Genomic DNA, 21808 nt, shown 5'->3' with positions numbered 1-21808 from the left:
GAAGAGTTTAACTTGCCATGCAACCGCCACGCCGTTAACTGCAAACTTCATCAATGTTTTCTGGGACAGTTTTGAAGTTGTCATGGCCAACCTGCTCGGAGTAGTACATTACAGCAAAAAACATTTCATTTCCTCTTGCCAGCAGGTGGCGCAATGACTTTGAGTGAATATTGGTATGTGTTCAGGGCAAGACTCTTCAAATTTGGTGCAGATGTGAGCATGTACACTGAAGTTATGACAACTTCCTTTTTCATGGTGAATTATAAATTCTGTATGCCACGTGCAAGCTGGTCGACTGGTAATAACCGTTAATAACTTTAAATTGTCAATGGGTTTAGACTGCACAGCGAAAATTTGAAGTCGATCAGATTAATTCTCTAGGAGGAGTTTGTTAAAGTATGTAGCCTGTTTCACCATGGTTAAAAATGGGTTATAATTGGGACATTCAATTCAAAATGGTGGGCTTTCTGTTGAGTTTTGGGGTATGGGTCTTTGAGGGTTTTGTCTGTCTTGACATGATACATGTCCCCAACAAATTTTGTACATGTGGGTTGAACGTGGCACGGGGGCTAATTTTTTCCAACTTTGTAGGTGGTGCTAGCGAGCCATTTCTCAACGCCTATGAGCAGGACGCATAAAATACATAATTTTTTGGCACTTCTGACATGTGTGCAAAGTTTGTTGAGTTTAAGTATTTTTAGGCCCCCCAAAATGAGTTTACTTTGCAGAAACAAATAAAGAAGAAAAAAAAATTCCTTCAGTTCCATGTTTTTATGGTCAGGCCCTAAAATTGGTAAACAGAAATAAACTATATTCAATGGAGCAGAGCTGAGGATGAATTTGAGTTGAATAGTCTGATAGCTTGGGGAGAAAAGCTGCTCTGCAGTCTGGTGGTGCGGCAGCTGAATCTTCTCTCTCTCTTCCCATAAGGGAATTCAAATTCATCCTCAGCACTGCTCCACTGAATATAGTTTGTTTCTGTTTACCGTATGATTGATTTTGTATTACTGCGTATTGTCTAGGGAGTTACAAACTTATCTTCACTTTACAGCCTGTCGTAATGTAACAAACCTACCTTGTACCTTCAGTATAAAGCTTAATCTTTGCTGAAAATAGTCATTCATTACAAGCTTTAAAAAACCTTCAATAGCCTTTCATGTCCGTGTGATACAATGAATCTAAAATCAATTCTTTTCAGTCTGTTCTGCTCATTTTCCTCTTCCCTTCACAGTGTGTGTGAGCGGGGGCGGTTTAACTGCACACAGGAGCGCTGTGAGGAGGTGAACAAGTGTCCAGGCTCTCTGGTCTACTCTCCACGCTCCTGCCTCCTCACCTGTTCCAGCCTGGACCCTCCTGGCCAACAGCAGGGGTCCAATGTTGCACAGTCAAGCTGCAGAGAGCCCCTGTCTGGCTGTGTCTGTCCCCAGGGATTGGTGCTACTGGTGGGTGAAAACTCTAATTTAGTTCAAGTTTTCTGAATGGATGAAGGATATCTTTTTGAAATATGCAATGTCGAGATTGACCGACAGAGAGCCACTACGAGCTCATAAAGCTAAATATAATGCAGCCACTATCAATGTAATGAGTTTGACCCGGTGTTTGTCAAATATCCAGATACCCTCAATTAAAAACATCTAGGTAGGTAATTAACTTAAACCTGCATTAATGTGTTTTTTTGGCCACCAAGTTTAACTGTTGGCAAACAGTTGCTCATTTACACATCCAACAGGGGAAACGATCTCATAACTACGATGTCGGCAGCTTAAACTTCCAAAACTGAATAACACAATAGACTATATTAGAAAATGTAAACTGTTTGTATACCAAAGACACTGACAGACAACACTTGATTTATTTCATTGTGTATTTGAAAGTGTAACAACCAGACACATTTGTAGGGGAAGTCGTTGTTACGTTCAGCTGCCGGCTGAACACAGGGAACAGAGGTTTTGGAACCAAAATGCAGACACGGAGGTGGAACAGGTAGTGATAGTGAGGTTTATTGCAACACGGTGTCATTTACAGGTGATGTGAGCAGTCACAAAAAAATAGTGAATAATCCAAGAAGTCCAACAGAAAGTAGATCCAAAGTTAATCCATAAGAGGCACAAAAAACACTCGAGAAACACTGGCATGGAAATTGCTAGGCTCGAACAAACACAAAAACTACAATGATGGGGCACAAAATGAAGGGGGCAAACCACTTAAATACAACAGGAGGGGAGGACATAATTACACACAGGTGAATCCACTAAAGCAATCAGAGACAAGCACAGGAAGTAAAACATGACAACACATACTAGGAGCAGACTAAACTACAAACTAAAACAGGAAGTAAAGCTAACAGAAACAAACAGGGAAGGATCTCATAACACATCGCATGACCACCTTACTAACAAAACATAAACAAAAGTTAGGAACATTACACTGAAACTTAGGAAACCACACATAAACACATCCAACCAACCCAAACCGTGACAGTCTTCAAGGTAAACCCTCAATCTTACATAGGGAATGAGTTGGAACTATATATGCCTCAAAGTCAGCTCATTCATTTCACCATTAGCCACTAAATGTACTGGGATATACAACAAAAAAGACATTCAAAAGGTTTAAGTATGTCTGAAAGTGGAAACACAGATGTTGGACGTTGGACGGATGTTTTGTATATGATGTCTTCTCCTGTTCCTCAGGATGATCACTGTGTTCTGCCAGATAAGTGCCCATGTCACCATAACGGTCGACTTTACTACAGCAACGACACCATCACTAAAGACTGCAACACATGGTAATGTAACCAGTTGTCTCATTGCATCACATCCCTTAAACATTTCATGATCTCAACTATATTTGATCAACTTCTGCAGTGTTTGTAAGGAGCGCCGCTGGCACTGCAGCCAGTCCGTCTGTGCCGGTGTGTGCGTGGCGACTGGCGACCCGCACTATGTGACATTCGACGGCCGCTGTTACTCTTTCCTGGGCGACTGCCAGTATGTGCTGGCGATGGAGACCAGCGGTTTATTCAGTGTCATGGCGGAGAACGTGCCCTGTGGGAGCACTGGGGTCACTTGTACAAAGTCGGTCACCCTCAGCCTGGGGAATACCATCGTGCATCTGCTGAGAGGTAGGAGGGACGGTGTTGCAGGGAAGCAGAGGATGATGATAGGAAGTTAGGGTTAAGTTTTAGGAACTGGTAGCTTGAGGTAAGCTTTCTTGTCTCTGTCCTTTAGGTAAAGCCGTGACAGTAAATGGGATGCCAGTTAGTCTACCCAAGTCCTACAGTGGCAGTGGTCTGACTTTGGAAAGAGTTGGCCTTTTTGTATCCCTTTCCTCCAGACTTGGGGTCACTCTGCTATGGGATGGAGGTAGGACACACACATCTTCAGCTTCTGCAACCTTAAATATCTCTCACCTCAATCTCAAACATTAAAATTAATCCATCACTTACTGCTGAGGCATTGTTTGTCTGTGGCTGTATATACAGGTTATTTCAGTGGTAACGTTATTGCCATTCCACATGCTGTTTCCAGGTATGCGTGTATATGTGCGTCTGGCTGCCCACCTGCAGGGTCGGGTCGGGGGCCTGTGTGGTAACTTTGATGGGGACACAGAGAATGACTTTACTACACGGCAAGGCATTGTGGAATCTGCAGTCGAGCTGTTTGGAAACTCCTGGAAGGTCAGCCCCTCCTGCCCTGACGTGGCAGACCAGGACCTCCGAGACCCCTGTGCTGTGAGTACAATACAAAGACATGTTCATTCACAAACGCACACTGATACTTGCAGTAACATTAAACTTGAACTTACTTACTTAATAGGACAGATTTGGCGAATCCAGTTTTTAATTATCTTTCTCATACACACACATGCAAAAGCAAACTAACTTTTGTATTTGTGTCTTGGTCAGCTGAACCCCCACAGGGTGACCTGGGCCAGGAAAAGGTGTGCAGTCCTAACTCAGGAACTCTTCTCTCTGTGCCACTCTGAGGTGCCATTCCAGCAGTATTACGACTGGTGTGTCTTTGATGCTTGTGGGTGAGTGACAGCACTAATCTACACTATTTATTCAAGTGTCTATGAAGATTCTCAGTCATCCAGGTCATAGTTATCCAACGAGGGTTAAAATGAAGGGCAACTGGACTTGGTTGAAGCTACTGGAAGACGTTTCGTACCTTATCCAAAGGACTTCTTCAGTTCTGACAGGAAAATTAATTCAAGTATCTCAAAACTGTCTTTTAAACATGTATAATCTACTATGTAGAGTACCTGCAACTGATGCCAAAAATGCTTCAGTGTGAATAAATGGCTTCTTTCTCAGTAGTTCTTGCCCCATTCACTGATTTCAACAGAAATGACAATAACAATAACTCACGATATAATTTTTTTCAACAGCAATATAACAAATGTTCAAGAAATATTCAATAAATAGTTGATTTTATTCACTTGAATCATACAAATGTTTATTTTGTTGAGGAAAAAGGACTGAAAAAAGCTTTTACTTTATTTTACTCGTGCATATTTGTTGACAAAGATTTTAGCATTTTGAATGTTCCACCTCTGATTTGTCAAGTGATCCACTGTTTAGCATCAAGTGTTGACCATAAAGAAGAGTTTAAACCACAATTAACCATCAGGTTACTTCAACTTTCACTCAGCCTACTTAGCAAAAAGCAGCCTTTAAACTTAATCTTAAAGAAATAATGATTTGATACTTATCGTGATATTGATATCAACAGATATTAAACTTTTTATCGTGATAACATTTCCGGCCATATAACATAACTTCCTGACCATTACAGTTTTTCCATATTTGGGAACAAACACATACACATTGCAATGCAACATACACATTAATGCAGCAGTAATATTAATCCAAAAACATCATGTACAGTATAATAGTAAAATGCTGACAGAAATTTTAAGGCACAATGTAACACAAGTAAATTGTGGACCAGTGGAAACACTCAAAACTCGATTGTGATGATATGGTCATCCTCTATATTGCACATTAATAAACATTTGAAAACATCACCTAGCCCAAGGTCAATCAGCAGAAATGTGAATTTCTCCATCCTCATGCATAAGGCATGCGTGCTCTTCTTTGTATGCATGCTGGTACACAAACAGCAACAGAGCATAGCATCAAAACACTGGCACTAGTGTTACAGGGTTCTATTGAGTGGCAAGGATGTAGTTTCCATGGTTAAAATATCCTAAGCATATTTTACAATAATTTTCATTCCATTTAATGTTCATATTTTACCATAAGATCGTTCATCTTGAAATTGTGTACTTGAAGTAGTACTTAAGATGACATGAACAGTCCATGCTGTTTTATTGTTTGTGTTTTAGCTGTGACTCAGGTGGGGACTGTGAGTGTCTCTGTACAGCCATTGCTGCCTATGCTGAAGACTGCAACCGCCGAGGGGTCTACATCCGCTGGAGGTCCCAGGAGCTCTGTCGTATGTCAAACACACACGCCCACACTCACACAGTCAATTTCCTGCACATGCACCTTTACTCCTGCCTTACTGTAACCTTTGTTTTCTTTCTGTTCCCCTCATTCTGCAGCTTTACAGTGTGAAAATGGGCTGGTATATGATCCCTGTGGTCCAGCTTGCGCTCCCTCATGTCCCAGTGTTCAGCAGAGTCCACACACCCAGTGTGGCGCTCTCTCCTGTGTGGAGGGCTGCTTCTGCCCTGCCGGCACAGTCCGACACGGTAACACAAATTTACCAAATTTATCCTGAGCCCCAAGGGTATTATAGTGGAACATTTATATTTATTTTTATTTTGTTTTTATTTTTATTTTGTTTAAAATTATTTTATAAAAACCTGCTCAGGGACAAAACACATATTTCATGTAGGTCAAATACAAATAAATATATATTTTTTATATATATATATATTTTTTAAACAAAAGTAGGGAACTAGTCTTGGATTACCTGCACCTCACACTCCAACCAAATATCTACATTCATACATATACACAACATTTGTATTTGTTGGCATATTTCTGTCATTTATGGATAGTCATTTCTTCCACTTTGAGCCAGAGGAAGATAACACAACATCAGATTGCCATGAAATTTGGTGTGGATATTTATGCTCCTCAGAGTGTAATCATCATTATGTCAAAATTTGCAAACAAGAAGAAAGTCTCTTGATTTTAATAAGCCCATGTCTTATGCAAACTTTCTTGCCTTGCAACTGGCAAAGCTCTAATAATAGTTATCTGCTCTATAGGGGAAAGCTGTATAGTTCCCAGTCAGTGTCCATGTGAGTGGGAGGACTCCATGTTTCCCCCTGGAACTACCATTACCCAACTCTGTCAGAACTGGTCAGTCAATCGAAATGCTTAGAAAAGTATATACCACTTTTTTGCCATAATCAATATTTAAGTCAGAGAGAATTATTTTCCTTTGTGTGTCTAGTTCCTGTGAGCATGGCGTGTGGCAGTGCGACGGTGTGGCATGCCCTCCTCCCTCCCCTCCATGTCTGGACTCAGAGTTTACCTGTGCTTGGGGGCGCTGCATCCCCTCTCAGTGGGTGTGTGACAACGAGGATGACTGTGGCGATGGTTCAGATGAGATCTGCCCATCTACCTGTTCTGTAGACCAATTCCACTGTACCAGCACACCAAGGTGAATCCAAACTCATCTTAATATATCACCAAGCACAATTTGTATGTGGAGATACGAAAGACTGATAACAAAGGGATTAAGGCTCAGCTGTGATAAGTCAACAATGAGGTCATAACCTCAAGCCTATATTAGTGAATATTCTTGGCATTTGTAACCACACTAATAGATTAGCACTTAAGACACCTATCATGGAATGGATTCCTATGCCTAATGATTTGGTTTACTGGAACCGGGGTAAAGCTCTCAACTTGTTTAAAATAGGCCGACAACACCACCGAGGTTTTTTGTCATGGGGCCTAGGACCTCTTTAGATTGATCAAGATTTAAAAATGTAGTAAAAAGAGTAGAATATTAAAAGCTAGGTTATTTTACTAGGGTGAGGGGAGTTATAAAAACAGTGTCATCCTTAAAATATACAGCTAAAAACATGGAAGGTTAAAATACAAGCATAAAACAAAAATCTATGTTAAAAAAAAAAAAAAAAGGAAAAAAAAACATTCAGCCACACTGTAAAATGACAAGGCTAAAACAGGGGATTTGTGCGTCTCTGCTGGTCTCATCTGCCCAGAAGCCTCAATCCTTTGCTCCTGACAAGCCTGCAGAGAGAAACTAAAGGACACACACACACACACACACCAGTCTTTTAAGTTACTTACGCAGAAGGGAGAGGTTTTAATCTCTCCCACTTTTAGTAGCTAGTGATCAATGTTTGGATCTGGTCTCTGAAGTGTCATTTCACACTGTCCCTTTGCTCCAGTTTCTCCTCTGATAGGCACCACCTGAATTATCTGTCCAACTTAAATGACAAATGGTAGATAGGCAGTATGACGGTATAAACTGTTCAAATCAACTCGATGTCAGATGAATAATGATACATGATAGAAATGTAAGACGGGTGAGACAATGCTGTTAACGAGAAAGTTAACATAGAAAGTGGAATATAAACATGATCGGTGGTTCGATGCTGTATCGCAAGTTAATCTGGACGCACCCCACTGCTGTAGCTAACAGCGGTCTCCACTGCGTTCCAGCTGAGCGTCAAACACCTCGGACTATTTCCCATTTAGGATGTACGTAAGTACATACACATTAAAGAGAGTGTGGCACAAATCAGACAACGTGCACATTTGGATGATTAATTGACGTTTGCAGTGTTTTGAACAGGCATTGACAGTCACTTACATGATCACTCCCATTGTTCTTGCTTTGAACTAATTTGCAGGTCAAAGAGATTCCTGGGAATCAGTATGAAGGACAACAATGTACAAACTACTTTCAGAAGCATATATCTCCATAAGTACACATTACATAGATAAACTTATCAGAACGTATTTCCAGGTTAGTAGGCAAGGGAACCTCAAGCAAAGCCTGCGACATATTTGGGACTATCGCCAATTTATTAAGCCACCACTTAGACTGTCACTCTGACACAAAAGCTAAGCAATGTACTGCTGTGGACGGGGGCAGACAAAGATAGCGAGGTTGATTCTTCTGGATTTATTAAATGAACACAAAGGTCACTTTAAATAAAGTCCAAGCACTTGACATGAGGCAGTCCCCCAAAAAACAAGATAATCAATAACACAAAGGTAACCCACACAACCCACAACAATTCAAATCCATAAACAGAAATCAACAATAAATCAAGATGTCAGGGTGATATAATATCGAAGGCATGTGTCAGTACAAACAGACAAGCAGGTGCTCACGACAGAGAGATGAACAATAGACCAGCAAAGACTGACGATCAACCCGGACAATATGTAGAGTAGTGACAGACATACATACAAGCAAGCAGGGAACCAAGAGCAGGTGAGAGACATTAGAAATCAGGGCAGACAGGAAACAAAGCACAAACTCAACACGTAACACAGACCATTTCAAAATAAAACAAGAAACAACCAGAGACACAAAACATGCAGACACAGAACAAACCTCAGATGGTACTCCTGTCTGCTTCTTCAAATTGGGGGCGTGCTGACCGCCATCTACTGTAAGTAATACAACTCCACTTCAAAAAACTAAAACTTAATGAACCAAACTAACCCTTTAAGAATGAACTGGGACAGTCAATTCTCGTGAGTCCACCAGCTGCGGCCGCAGCGCGTCTCAGAAGCGGCTCTCCGCGCCGCTCCGCAGAGAAAAGGTAGCAGGTCTATTTTCACCGCTAGCCGCGTCAAGCAGCACAGAGCAGATCGAACCAGGCAGGAAGTCAGACACAGAACGGCACAGAGGATCCGGTCAATTTTCAAAATAAAACACCCTGTGGCGCCTCCCGATCGTAAAACAATAATAAACACGGTTAAAACGGACACAAAAGGAAATCATTTAACTGCATAGCCTACTTAATCATAGTAGAAGCACAAAATGCAAACACTGGTTCCCAAATCAACAAAATCTAAACATATCATCTTGTCAGGCAGGCAAAACGCTCTGAAGTTGACTGAAGAAACGGGGTCACATAGAGCTTTGAAGAAGCTAGTAGAAGCACGAAAATGACAAATTAATAACAACTCAATAACGTGGGTCAGACTGCACGCTCCGCTGCTGAAACGCTTCTGACATGCTTCCAGTGGACGCATCAAAACCGTGACGCAGCCGTAACGTGCTGTAGACGGAGTCAGTGGATTCCCGGCGTCACTCTCGCATCAGCTGTTGTGTAAACACAACACTCATTTAACTTACCCACACCACGAATGACGTGACGCGTGAGCGCGCACGACAACCTATTATTCAGGGTAGCTCAGAATTCGAGTAGTGCCGTGACGTTATGTCTCGGAGTTCAGGGCAGAGCACCCGGCTAACGATAAGCCTAACTAACGTTACAGGGATATTCCACCATTTGGGGAATTAAGCTCATTTTCCACCTCCCCTCGAGTAAAACAATTGTTTTTTACCGTTCTGGAAACCATTCAGCCGATCTCCGGGTCTGGCGGTAACGTTACCACTTTTAGCATAGCTTAACGTAATTATAATAACGTAATAGGTATGACGACAATACATATTATAGTAAATTATATCACATAAAAAAGCGGTAGCTAACGTTAATTGAATCAAGCAAACAAACAGCTGTTGTTGCTCCATAAAGCAATTACTTACCTCGAATTTCACATTAGATTCCTTCACGTTATAAGTTTCCATCAGACTCGCGTGGTAGCCAGGTGTCTCATCCTATGGCGAGCTCACTTCACGCTCTGTGCTTCAAGTGCTAAGATTCCGATTGGCCCAGAGAAATGTAAACTATAAGAAATATCCAATAATCCCCCCCCCCCACACACACACACACACACACATACACACATACACACATATTGTGTAACTATACTCCTATAAGAATCCGTCTTTACATAGTTAATAAAGTACATGTGTACCTGTTAGCCAATACATCCATGATAATCCTTCTTTAATCAGTTAAACAATATATTCACTGGAATCATACATACGCATCATCAGTATAGTGATAAATTCCATTTAGCTAAAAAATACACTTTATATTATATGCGCACATATGATAGTCTGGACAGACATGGATGTAAACTGCAACTTGACTGGTTGGTGGAGGCATAGAGGCATATCCAGGGCGATAATTCTAGTAATATTTGAGTCAGTCTTTGCTAATAACATGCAATTCCTAAAGTGAATTGACCCCAACCCTGCAGTGGACCATGTTTGAACCTGGCTCTACGTTGTGATGGCCACCCAGACTGTGCTGACCAGTCAGATGAGGAATTCTGTGGACCTACCACCCCCGTGCTCCTCTGCCCACCAGGGGAGTTCAAGTGTGCCAGTGGAAAGTGCTTGCCAGCCAGCCATGTCTGTGATGGAAGGCTGGACTGCGGTTTTGCAGATGTATCTGATGAACAAGGTATTCTATCACTTAATCCAACCGTATACATATATAAAGTTAGATCTTTTGACAAACTATCAAACATGTTTTTTTTGCAGAGTGTTCTATTGAGAAAGATGTTATTTACACTCTTTATCATGCAGGGTAGTTCATTTCACAATTTAGCACAATTGGTGGGTTTTGCTTTCGATATTTTTGCATGTGGGCATACTTGAATAAATACTTTTCTGTACGATATGTATTTGACCCTGTGATGATCTGTACCTGTGCTGGTCCAGACTGTGGTGTGGTGTGTGACGAAGGGGAATTTCTGTGTGCTGGAGGACATTGCATTCCGTACCTTCGCCGCTGTGATGGACATGATGACTGTGGGGACCTCAGTGATGAAAGGGGGTGTGTTTTCAGTTCTGCTGAATTTTACCGTTTAGAAATTTCCACTGTGAAATGAACTGGCATTTATAAATATGCACTGCAGAGTTTGTCCTGCGAAGGATTCAGATTTTACTGTGTTAAGGCAACGACAAGATCGTGACACTTTCTTTATCAGGCTCTAGTTGACATTGTCTGAATGTCACCAATGTCACGCCCAATATAAATATTTTAAAACAGTTACACAATACCTCAAATAATGATAAATAATGATAGTAATACTCTTCAGATTGTACTTTATTTATGTTGTTTTTCATAGCAGGCTCTCACTGCTCTCAGAACACATGATGTCATAATTATCAAAATGTTTTGCATGGATTTAGGTGTGTGTGTGCACCAGGGGAGTTTCAGTGCCCGAGGGACCAGTGTGTGCCTGCAAACAGAGTGTGTGACGGACGCAAAGACTGCCCCTCTGGAAAAGACGAAGCTGTCTGTCCAAGTAAAGGTACAAATAATAATAGAGCATTGGCTGTTTTATAACTTGCATCCAAATAATATAAATATAAAATTAATATAAAATAGTGTTAGTCATATACATTTTTGCCCAAAGCCATCCTGCATGGTCAATCAGTAATCAACTATGCCAACCATGTGTGTGTGGCAGTGACCTGTGCTACTGACCAGTTTGCCTGTAGTGATGCTCTATGTGTTTCTCCAGCATGTAGGTCCAATGAGTTCAGCTGTGCCACTGGTGGGCAGTGTGTACCTCAGGCCTGGCGTTGTGATGGGGAAACCGACTGTATGGATGGTAGTGATGAGGAGCAGTGCACCGCCCCCTGTGGCCCTGGCCAGGTGCTTTGCCTCAGTGGGGACCAGTGCGTGGACTATCAGCAGCTCTGTGATGGGACCCCACACTGCAAGGATGCCTCGGATGAGAGTATCAACAACTGTGGTAAGTTAGTGTAAACAAAAATGTGAAGGCACAAAATAAGAATATGGGTTTTGAGCCTTGAGGAATCAAGCTTTAACACAGTCTTTGTCTAAAGATGTGTTAATGGACATTGACAATAATTTGATCTGTCTTCTAGGCTCTACTAGGATACCTCCCTGTCCAGGCAGCTTCCCATGTGACAATCGCACCTGTGTAAACATGTCACAAGTGTGCAATGGTGTTCCAGACTGTCCACGGGGCGATGATGAGTTTGTGTGTGGTGAGTTCTCATGAGATGTGGAGAGAGGTGAGAATGGTTGTGAGGATGGATTGAGTGAAGAAATGAGCAAAGGACTGCATAAGACCTGACTGGCAATGAAAACCAAATCAAAGAAGAAAATATAGCCACAAGCAGCATTGATTGGGATCCAAGCAAGTCATGAAAAAATGCTACATTTCAGAGGAGAAGACTCAATGCTGATAACTTTGGAGATTAAAGTGATGAAAGAATCTGGACTTTGTGATAGTTGCGGAAACGCAAGCTTGATTTTTACAGCATCACCTTGAGATCAAAGTGTCACTTTATGTACCCGACTACTGGGTGACATGTTCAGCCCAAATGCAAAAGTTGGTGGTTCCAAGTTTCTAGCAGTGAAATATAAGAAGAAAGTGTCACAGGATCCAAATAAAATAGAGAACTTCCATTCACTATGATCTGAACACCTCATTGTAGGAAACTAACTGACTGAGCTACTGGTGAGAGCATGCCTCTGCACACCTTCTTACAAGTTGAGGTAGTGACATCGTGTTTTGTCAGTTTAAACTTAAAATGCTTACAACACTCAAAATGTTGGTGATAAAATTCTGGAAAAAAATCACACATCATTCTGCTGGTTTTGGGTGTGTTGTCAATTATTTTGGTGGCGTTTGAACCAACCTTGAGCAAAAAATAAAATGTTGTGCATACTGTACAAATTATAGCAAGATAGTGAAGATCACTGCAGACTCACCGTTTGACCGATGTAAAAACCCTTCGAATCACTTTATATTGGACATCTAGAGAATGTCTGTGTTGAAGGCTTGTGAAGATATAGATGTTAATTGATTTAGCATATTCTGAAAAATATAGAGTGACTGACTTCTGAATTGACCATAGATTGCATATTAGTGGATGCGCTGAAAAACTTTCAGCTCTTAAGGAAGTAAGGGTGATTTTCTTCGATTTTGGAATGAGAAATGTCTAGAAATTTACATTTGTTGTAAAAAGCCATGCCCACTTTGAGCAATCATTACGAAACTTCATGCATCAGTGACCCTAGATCTTACAAACCAAATTTTGTCCATGCAGCAAATTAGGAGTTATAAACTTTTTGCATGTGTAGTGCCCCCTAGTGGAAGAATATCCCAGGACTGCTCAGTGAAGCTTGAAACAAGCATCTGAACAGACGCTCCAAGTTTGGTTACAATAGCTTAAGCCAATTTTGATTCATGAGCATTTATGTAAAAGACACAAAAGTAAAAATTTATGGAAAAAAACAGATTGACGTATCAAAATTCTTTTGATAACCTTTGATCAGCGACGTAGAAGATGGGTCAATTTGGCAAACCATCGTGATGAGTTTGCAAAAATAGGTTTTTGAGAAAAGTGATAAAAAGTTGCATAATATGAAATTTTTAGATGCAGATGAATCCAGAGATTAAAATGATGAAAGACGTTTTACCCAAAATGAAGCAGATCTCGAGATAATTGCAAAAACGTAAAGTTGATTGTTATAGCGCCACCATGAGGTCTATGAGTGCCATTTTTTTGCCGGAGTAGTGGGTGGAATTTGCACCGCCAATTTTGGTGAGTTTTCGTCCAGCAGCTTTGCTGCTTGGATCCCTAATGAAGAAAGGAAACTTAAAGGCGGTGTTCATCTCAGTCTCTCCTTTTCACAAAATTGATGGTGATGGATGTTTGAATCTCTGGTATTTTTAATACTTTTGAAATCTTGTTCTGTCCAGATAAAACTGTCTCACCCTTGGCCCCTGGCAGTAGGAACACTACTGTCACCTGCCCTGAATTCACCTGTATGGATGGATCCTGTGTCCCCTTTAATGTCGTAAGTCTACCAATAAAAGGCACCTTGGTTAGCCATAATCAGCAAGCTTAAAATGTATGACATTTTAACATTTCCTCACAAACATTATTGAAAGTAGCAATATTTTGCGTAACATATCCAAAAATGTGCTCATCCCCCATCAGTTACATTCAACCCATCTTGCTCACTAACCCTGCACTATTACTTAGGTGTGTAACGGTGTGGTAGACTGCCCAGAATCTTCACCAGCACCACTTGGAGGCCTCACTGATGAGCAGGGCTGTAGAAGCTGGAGCTCCTGGGGTCCATGGAGCCACTGCAGCACTTCCTGTGGTACAGGCTCTATGACCCGGCAGAGAACGTGCCCTCAAGGAGACCCACTGCGCCACTGTAGGGGGCAGGACTTCCAGAAACAGCAATGCTTTAACATAACCTGTCCTGGTAAAGTGGACATGAACTAAAAAATGAATATGTTTCAGAACAGTTTAAAGTCTTAATGCATAGTTTAAATATGTATAAATACATATTACTAAAATGTGATGCTCTCTCCTCCAACTTCCAGTGGATGGTCGGTGGCTGCCGTGGGGGAGCTGGTCGAACTGTTCCAGTAGTTGTGGTGGAGTGCAGGTCAGACACAGGGGATGCATCAGTCCTCGCTACGGAGGCCGAGACTGTTCCCAACTCCCTGGACCATCCAACCTAGCCATGGAAATTAGTAAGAGCTGTCTGTAAATTAAGGTTTAGATGAAATTAATGATACTGAAGGTCAGTTTCCTGGTTGGAGATATGAAAATAAATACCTCTAACTTGCACAATAAAACTGAGGAAGAAAGTGTTCATTTTAAATGTTTGGTTCACCCGAAATCCCATACAAGACAACTCATGTCAAGAGTTTTCACAAGGACTGTTTTGTTGTTAGAAAGTTAAAATGAAAACTGATCTGACTTTCTACAGTAACTGGGACAAAAAAAAATTCCATTCAGCTACATTGTTTTGAGATGGAGGCAGAAATCTCAGAGGTGGTTATCTCAATAACATAATAATTGTAATAATAATAATAATAAATGTAAATGTATGTAGACCTAATCGATCTGTGCATAATTTATGAGTAAATACTTTATCATGAAATAGAACAAAAAAAACAAGAAAAAACCCATCAAAATGCATAGCAAGTGTTTTCTTCTTCCCTGTCCCACTTTAGAGCCTTGTCCTGATGATGGATGTGTCAATACCAGCTGTCCCACTGGGCTGGTGAGACACAGCTGTGCTCCCTGCCCGATGTCCTGTGCCCACATCAGCAGTGGGACATCCTGTGATCCCACAGCACCTTGCTCCTCAGGTCAGTCAGGAGGAATCTGGACTATCTTGTGTTCTAAAATAAATTGTTGCTTCTTGCCATTTTGAAATTGCCATGTTAAATTTTTTATGTCACAATTAACTCATTTCAGGTTGTTGGTGTCCGGAGGGCCAAGTGATGAGCTACATGCAACAGTGTGTGTTACCAGAGGACTGTATGTGTGAAGTGGCAGGTGTGCGCTACTGGCCGGGCCAGCAGATGAAGGTGGACTGTGAAATTTGTGTTTGTGAGAGGGGAAGGCCTCAGAGATGCCAGCCTAACCCAGACTGTTCAGGTGAGTCTGTCAAATTAATTTCAAGTGGGTAGAAATGCAATTCATTTCTACCCACATACTGGGTATAGTTCTTCATCTGCCTAAAAGTCTGAGCAGTCATACACAGTCAGCTTTGTCATGCTGCAGTACACTGTGGCTGGTCGTCATGGTCCGAGTGGGGTGATTGCTTGGGGCCCTGTGGTGTTCAGAGTGTCCAGTGGTCGTTCCGCAGCCCAAACAACCCCACCAAGCATGGAGATGGCAGAACGTGCAGAGGAATTTACAGGAAAGCCCGTCGGTATGTATCCCTCTCCTCATGGGACTATAAACTACTTTTCAGCTACTAGATTGGTACTGTCGGTCCTTTTTGTCTGGCCATGTTCCCCAAATATAGTCAAAACACATAAGAAAGAATCAATAAACTGTCATCTTAGTTCAGTGCTTTTTATTGTGGATGTAAAAATGATAAGTGAAAAATAAAAAAAATAAAAATTTAGGTAATCAATTATCTGAATAAAAGTCTTAAATTATCATATTAAATTTGGTTTAAATCTTTAAAGAGACGAACCAAGGTGTTGCCAGAGAGATTGTCCCTGCTCTGCAGATACAGGAAAAAGGTCCACCCTAACAATCTCTCCCTCACCTTTAATACTCCCTTTGCTCAATGCCACGTGGACTGCATCATTTCACTTCTGAGTTCCAGGTTCTTTCCATGCTATATATATATATATATATATATATATATATATATATATATATATATATATATATATATATATATATATGGTTTGGTTATATATATCTATCTTTAAGAAATAACCTATTTGAAATAGAAATAAATATATACTTAGAAATCATCTACATTTAACAAAACCTCTGGGTGGCTTGTTTTAAGAAATAGCATTTTACTTAGTTTCTAACACCACACACTTAGTCTATTTAATTCCATTACTCCTGCATGCATTTACCATGTCTGTGTGTCTATGCAGGTGCCAGACAGACCCCTGTAATGAGTGTGAGTACCAGGGTCAGTCCCATGCTGTGGGAGACAGATGGAGGTCAGACCACTGCCAGTTATGTCACTGTCAGTCCAACCTTACAGTGCAGTGTTTCCCCTACTGTCCATACGGTGTCAGTGGATGCCCACAGGTAAGAGTAGAATTGTGTGTGTCTTATGTGTATGCACTTACTGCTGCTTGAGTATGTGCCCATATTTGATGGGTATGTGATCAGAATCAGCTTTATTGGACAAGTATGTGTACACATAGAAGGAATTTGACTCCTGTTTTAAGTTGCTCACACTGTATTTATAGGAATGCATTCATTTATAATTTTTTTTTATATATATTTTTTTTAAAGACATGACCAACAACATACAATGTCTATTTTTTCTGTAAATTGTAAACAAAGCAAATAGTGAAATAAAAACATAATGAATGGATATACACAAAATGTATGCATACAGTATATGCAGGTCTACCAGGAAATGTTAGTGCATTTGTGCTTTCACCTGCTGATAAGCTGTATGGAGATGCTGATTTCCAGCAGGATTTGGCATCTGCCAACATTCTGACTAGTGACTGGTTAACTGACCACGGTTTTACTGTGCTTAATTGGCCAGCCAGCTTGTCTAATCTAAACCCCATAGAGAATCTATGGGCAATTGTCAAGAGGAAAATGACACCAGACCCAACAATACAGATAAGCTGACTGATTGACAATCAATTTCACATGCTGTTGTGCAAATGGAATAGACAACAGGTGGAAATTATAGGCAATTAGCAAGACACCCCCAATAAAGGAGTGGTTCTGCAGGTGGTGACGACAGACCACTTCTCAGTTCCTATGCTTCCTGGCTGATGTTTTGGTCACTTTTGAATGCTGGCGGTGCTTTCACTCTAGTGGCAGCATGAGACGGAGTCTACAACCCACACAAGTGGCTCAAGTAGTGCAGCTCATCCAGGATGGCACATCAATGCGAGCTGTGGCAAGAAGGTTTGCTGTGTCTGTCAGCGTAGTGTCCAGAGCATGGAGGCGCTACCAGGAGACAGGCCAGTACATCAGGAGACGTGGAGGAGGCCGTAGGAGGGCAACAACCCGGGCAGCAGGACCGCTACCTCCACCTTTGTGCAAGGAGGAGCAGGAGGAGCACTGCCAGAGCCCTGCAAAATGACCTCCAGCAGGCCACAAATATGCATGTGTCTGCTCAAACGGTCAGAAACAGTATGAGGGCCACAGAGGGGGTTGTACTTACAGCCCAACACCGTGCAGGACGTTTGGCATTTGCCAGAGAACACCACGATTGGCAAATTCGCCACTGGCGCCCTGTGCTCTTCACAGATGAAAGCAGGTTCACACTGAGCACATGTGACAGACGTGACAGAGTCTGGAGACGCCGTGGAGAACGTTCTGCTGCCTGCAACATCCTCCAGCATAACCGGTTTGGCGGTGGGTCAGTAATGGTGTGGGGTGGCATTTCTTTGGGGGGCCGCACAGCCCTCCATGTGCTCGCCAGAGGTAGCCTGACTGCCATTAGGTACCGAGATGAGATCCTCAGACCCCTTGTGAGACCATATGCTGGTGCGGTTGGCCCTGGGTTCCTCCTAATGCAAGACAAAGCTAGACCTCATGTGGCTGGAGTGTGTCAGCAGTTCCTGCAAGAGGAAGGCATTGATGCTATGGACCGGCCCGCCCGTTCCCCAGACCTGAATCCAATGGAGCACATCTGGGACATCATGTCTTGCTCCATCCACCAACACTACGTTGCACCAGACTGTCCAGGAGTTGGCTCCTCATCAGGAGCATGCCCATGCGTTGTAGGGAGGTCATACAGGCACTTGGAGGCCACACACACTACTGAGCCTCATTTTGACTTGTTTTAAGGACATTACATCAAAGTTGGATCGGCCTGTAGTGTGGTTTTCCACTTTGATTTTGAGTGTGACTCCAAATCCAGACCTCCATGGGTTGACAGATTTGATTTCCATTGATCATTTTTGTGTGATTTTGTTGTCAGCAGATTCAACTATGTAAAGAAAGGAGTATTTAATGAGATTATTTCATTCATTCAGATCTAGGATGTATTATTTTAGTGTTCCCTTTATTTCTTTGAGCAGTGTACAACCTTGTGTAGTCTTTGCGCTGCCTGGCGGGAATTTGTGTCTATTCGTGTCTTTGCATTGACATGTATGTAATCACGTGCTTCACATTGTATGTGAAACCACCATTAGGGTTAAAGTTAGGCATGTACTTGTGATAGTTAAGGTTAGGGTGTCCTTGTCCCCATGGGGTTGGAGAAACGTGTGTGTGTGTGTGTGTGTGTGTGTCAAACTGACTTAATTAGGTCATCTTAATCAGCTGTGTGTCTTTGGCTGCATTCAAAGGCTGTGTTTGTGATGCCTACTGGGACACAAATGTGTGTATTCATGCGTTTCTCCTATCTGGTTTGGCTTTTAGTTTGTAAAACTAGGTGCTTCCCTGTTACATACAGTGACCATTGGGGGGGTTTATTTTGAAAAGGCTGGCTCATCCTGATTTTCCTGTTATGATAAGGTTACCATCTTGGGATTTTATTTTGAAAATCAAAAACACACACATAAGTGTCTTATCCACTGCAACATCACCACAATCAGCTTTTTTTTCCAACCACCAGAGGTTTCCATGGTATGGTAACTGCTTTGTGACTCCTCTCAGACACCTGGTATTAAAATGTGATCTGTATCCGAATAAGTTCTTTTGATAAGGGGCTATATTCACAATAACAAGGTTTTAACTGAATAGAATAAAGTAAATGTAATTTCTTATTATACTGTTTCTATCTAAAGAAACCTCATTACTTGGTTGGCTACTCTCTGCTGACGACATCTTTTTTGGAAGGCAGCGGTAGTCTGAAAAGTTTGTCCTGGTGTGTTGCAGTACCGGTGTGTAAGCTACTCTGACTAAATAAATTGTATGCTTTTTTAACAGTAGATCAGCTGCACAGATGAGTAATGCAGACCCTTCACACATGCAGCTATTTCTTGGTGTATATCACTCATTTCCCACCTATATTGCTCAAATCTTTCACGCAGTTCTGTAAAATAACGCATGTTTTGCGTTTCATGTCACAGTATCAGCCTTCCTAAAAACAAATATCTGTAGGCTATAATTTTACTTTGTGAATGGATGCCAGATTGTGATTGTGTCACACTAAGACAGTGTGACTGACAGCTAGATTTCCTCCAGATGTGGTCAGGCAGATCAGATTGAGCTGACAACAGTCTCTTGAAGGATTTCACGACCACGGACATCAGGGCGACAGGCCTGTTAGCGGTTATCGAGTCCTGTGAAAGAGGGTTTCTTGGGGCGAGGATGATTACTGAAAGTTTGAAAGTCCTTCTGTCTCTGAAAGAGCTAACACACATCTTGATTGCTGTTGGGAGGTAGATCAGGATGGGTGAGGTGTAGTTGGTTGTAAGTCAAATGTTGAGTGTTCATTTGTTTGTGCAGGGCCAAAGTCTGGAACCTGGAGAGGGAGACAGGTGCTGTTACTGCAAAGGTAAGATCTGTTCTGCTTTCTACACGAATTAAATGTCTTCCTGTTTAATGGTGAATACAATTGTTTACATTCACCAATTATACACAACTACGGTAAAACTTAAATTAATGGTCCCAAATAGCCATTTAACAGCCTGGTGTGGGTACACGCTTTGACAAATAAACACAGGTCTCGATAAGATGCCTCGTCTAATTTTTATAGAAGTTCTTTGGATGTATAAAACCTCTTGAAGCCCACCTGGTCGCCCGCTTTAGCTTAGATTGTGAATACAAATACAAATGCTTAAACTTTTGTCAGTATAGACATTGTTGCTACACATTGTTAGATCGGTTAGACTTCTACCACACTTTTCTCTGCTTCCTGCACTGTGTTGTTGGGTATGCTTCTTTTCATTACCTTGATGCCTACAAAATAAAAATGCCTATGCTGTCTGTCGGAGATCGATCAAATTAATTCTTTGTAATTACTCAACAACAAAATTGCAGTACACACGACATAAGGTCCAGTTCGTTGTGGCAAAAATTGCAATAATGAAATTAATGTTCTCCAACATTTTTCTATTCTCCAATACCAACTGTAGGAGGAAATGACACGATTCTTGTGACAATTAGCCCTGTAACTGTGACCTCCAAGCCAGCAGAGGGCACTACACCTCTGGTTCCCACATATCCACTTGATCCTCGAGGTAAGTTACTTTTTTTAATATCAGTTGCTCATGCAGTTCACAGGTAGGAGGAAGAGCATTTGAACTTTTTTAGCATCTATGATTGTTATCCAAGAGTTTATCTATTTTGAATTATTGTAATTTTCATTGAATCATACCTCCTCCTCTGTTCAGATGAGTGTTGGGCTCCTCTGGGCATTCAGTCTCTTCCGGCCTCCAGTTTCAGTGCTTCCTCACACCAGACTGGTCATCCCCCAGAAGCAGGTCGCCTTCATGGGTGGGACTCGCATAAGGACCTCCAGGTAGGTACACCAAGCATAATGATAGATTTATAGGATGCACAATTAGTAGATGGATTGCCATGGCAGTTGACACATTCAGGGTATCTTAGGGGATGCATTGGAATGTCTTTGGTTACTCTCTGACATTACTTCTGTATTTGTGCATATAATCAAAAAAGAAAAAAAATATATACACAATAATGTAAGAAAATGCACAGGTGAGATGAAAAAACCCTGAGGACTTGTTAGAGGAACCAACCTAACACTCAAATTAAAGACAGCTGTATTTGCTTGCCTCAAATTTGCAAACAGACATATATATTGTTTAAAATATCTAAAAGAAAGTATTTTTTCCAAACAAGGAATACTAGAAATAATAGCCCAAGAAAGAAATTTATTTTTAATAACATACTTGCACTACGTGTATTCGCTGTATCATACCTCATTTACATTTATTTAATTAAAAGGGACAGTGCCTATCAATGACATCTCAGCTTTCCAGCAATGTAAATCGGTAGTCCCCAGCATGTCAGGGTTTTGGATGAAGTGCAACAGGAGAGAGCCCAAACGCAAGACACTGGAACAGGAGATAGAGATCTGGGATTTTATTAACACTTACGGAAAAAATAGGCGGACACTGGAAGGTACAGACAAAGTCCAAAAAGGCAGGTAATCCAGACTCCAACAGAATACTCTTCCATACCACAAGACTGAGTGTGAACACTACGATGACCGGACAAAGACTGAGGGAAAGAAGCAAGGATATATACACACAGCGTTTACGAGTTGGGAGGAGACACACAGATGAGGGACATGAGGCTAACGAGACACAGGCAGGCAGAGA

At 41.5% G+C, this 21808-nt stretch overlaps 1 protein-coding gene across 1 annotated transcript in view; it reads left to right on the top strand.

Annotated features, from left to right (window-relative positions):
- scospondin (subcommissural organ spondin) overlaps positions 1-21808 on the top strand; it is a 133396-nt gene that overhangs the window by 13701 nt on the left and 97887 nt on the right. Inside the window, exons 12-36 of the mRNA XM_038692256.1 lie at positions 1232-1442; positions 2694-2788; positions 2868-3124; positions 3231-3365; positions 3531-3733; positions 3908-4035; positions 5353-5462; positions 5572-5721; positions 6247-6340; positions 6435-6644; positions 10304-10509; positions 10770-10884; positions 11244-11365; positions 11579-11812; positions 11949-12071; positions 13796-13893; positions 14082-14313; positions 14435-14587; positions 15074-15211; positions 15321-15503; positions 15630-15780; positions 16472-16631; positions 19971-20019; positions 20600-20704; positions 20858-20985. Coding sequence (XP_038548184.1) covers positions 1232-1442; positions 2694-2788; positions 2868-3124; positions 3231-3365; positions 3531-3733; positions 3908-4035; positions 5353-5462; positions 5572-5721; positions 6247-6340; positions 6435-6644; positions 10304-10509; positions 10770-10884; positions 11244-11365; positions 11579-11812; positions 11949-12071; positions 13796-13893; positions 14082-14313; positions 14435-14587; positions 15074-15211; positions 15321-15503; positions 15630-15780; positions 16472-16631; positions 19971-20019; positions 20600-20704; positions 20858-20985 — 3790 coding nt within the window. The remainder of the gene's footprint in view (positions 1-1231; positions 1443-2693; positions 2789-2867; positions 3125-3230; positions 3366-3530; positions 3734-3907; positions 4036-5352; positions 5463-5571; positions 5722-6246; positions 6341-6434; positions 6645-10303; positions 10510-10769; positions 10885-11243; positions 11366-11578; positions 11813-11948; positions 12072-13795; positions 13894-14081; positions 14314-14434; positions 14588-15073; positions 15212-15320; positions 15504-15629; positions 15781-16471; positions 16632-19970; positions 20020-20599; positions 20705-20857; positions 20986-21808) is intronic.

The sequence above is a fragment of the Micropterus salmoides genome, unplaced genomic scaffold (genome assembly GCF_014851395.1).
Source record: "Micropterus salmoides isolate LMB-PRFRI ecotype aquatic unplaced genomic scaffold, ASM1485139v1 Ms_hic_scaffold_1, whole genome shotgun sequence".
NCBI lineage: Eukaryota > Metazoa > Chordata > Actinopteri > Centrarchiformes > Centrarchidae > Micropterus > Micropterus salmoides.
This window is presented reverse-complemented; position numbering and strand designations above follow the sequence as displayed.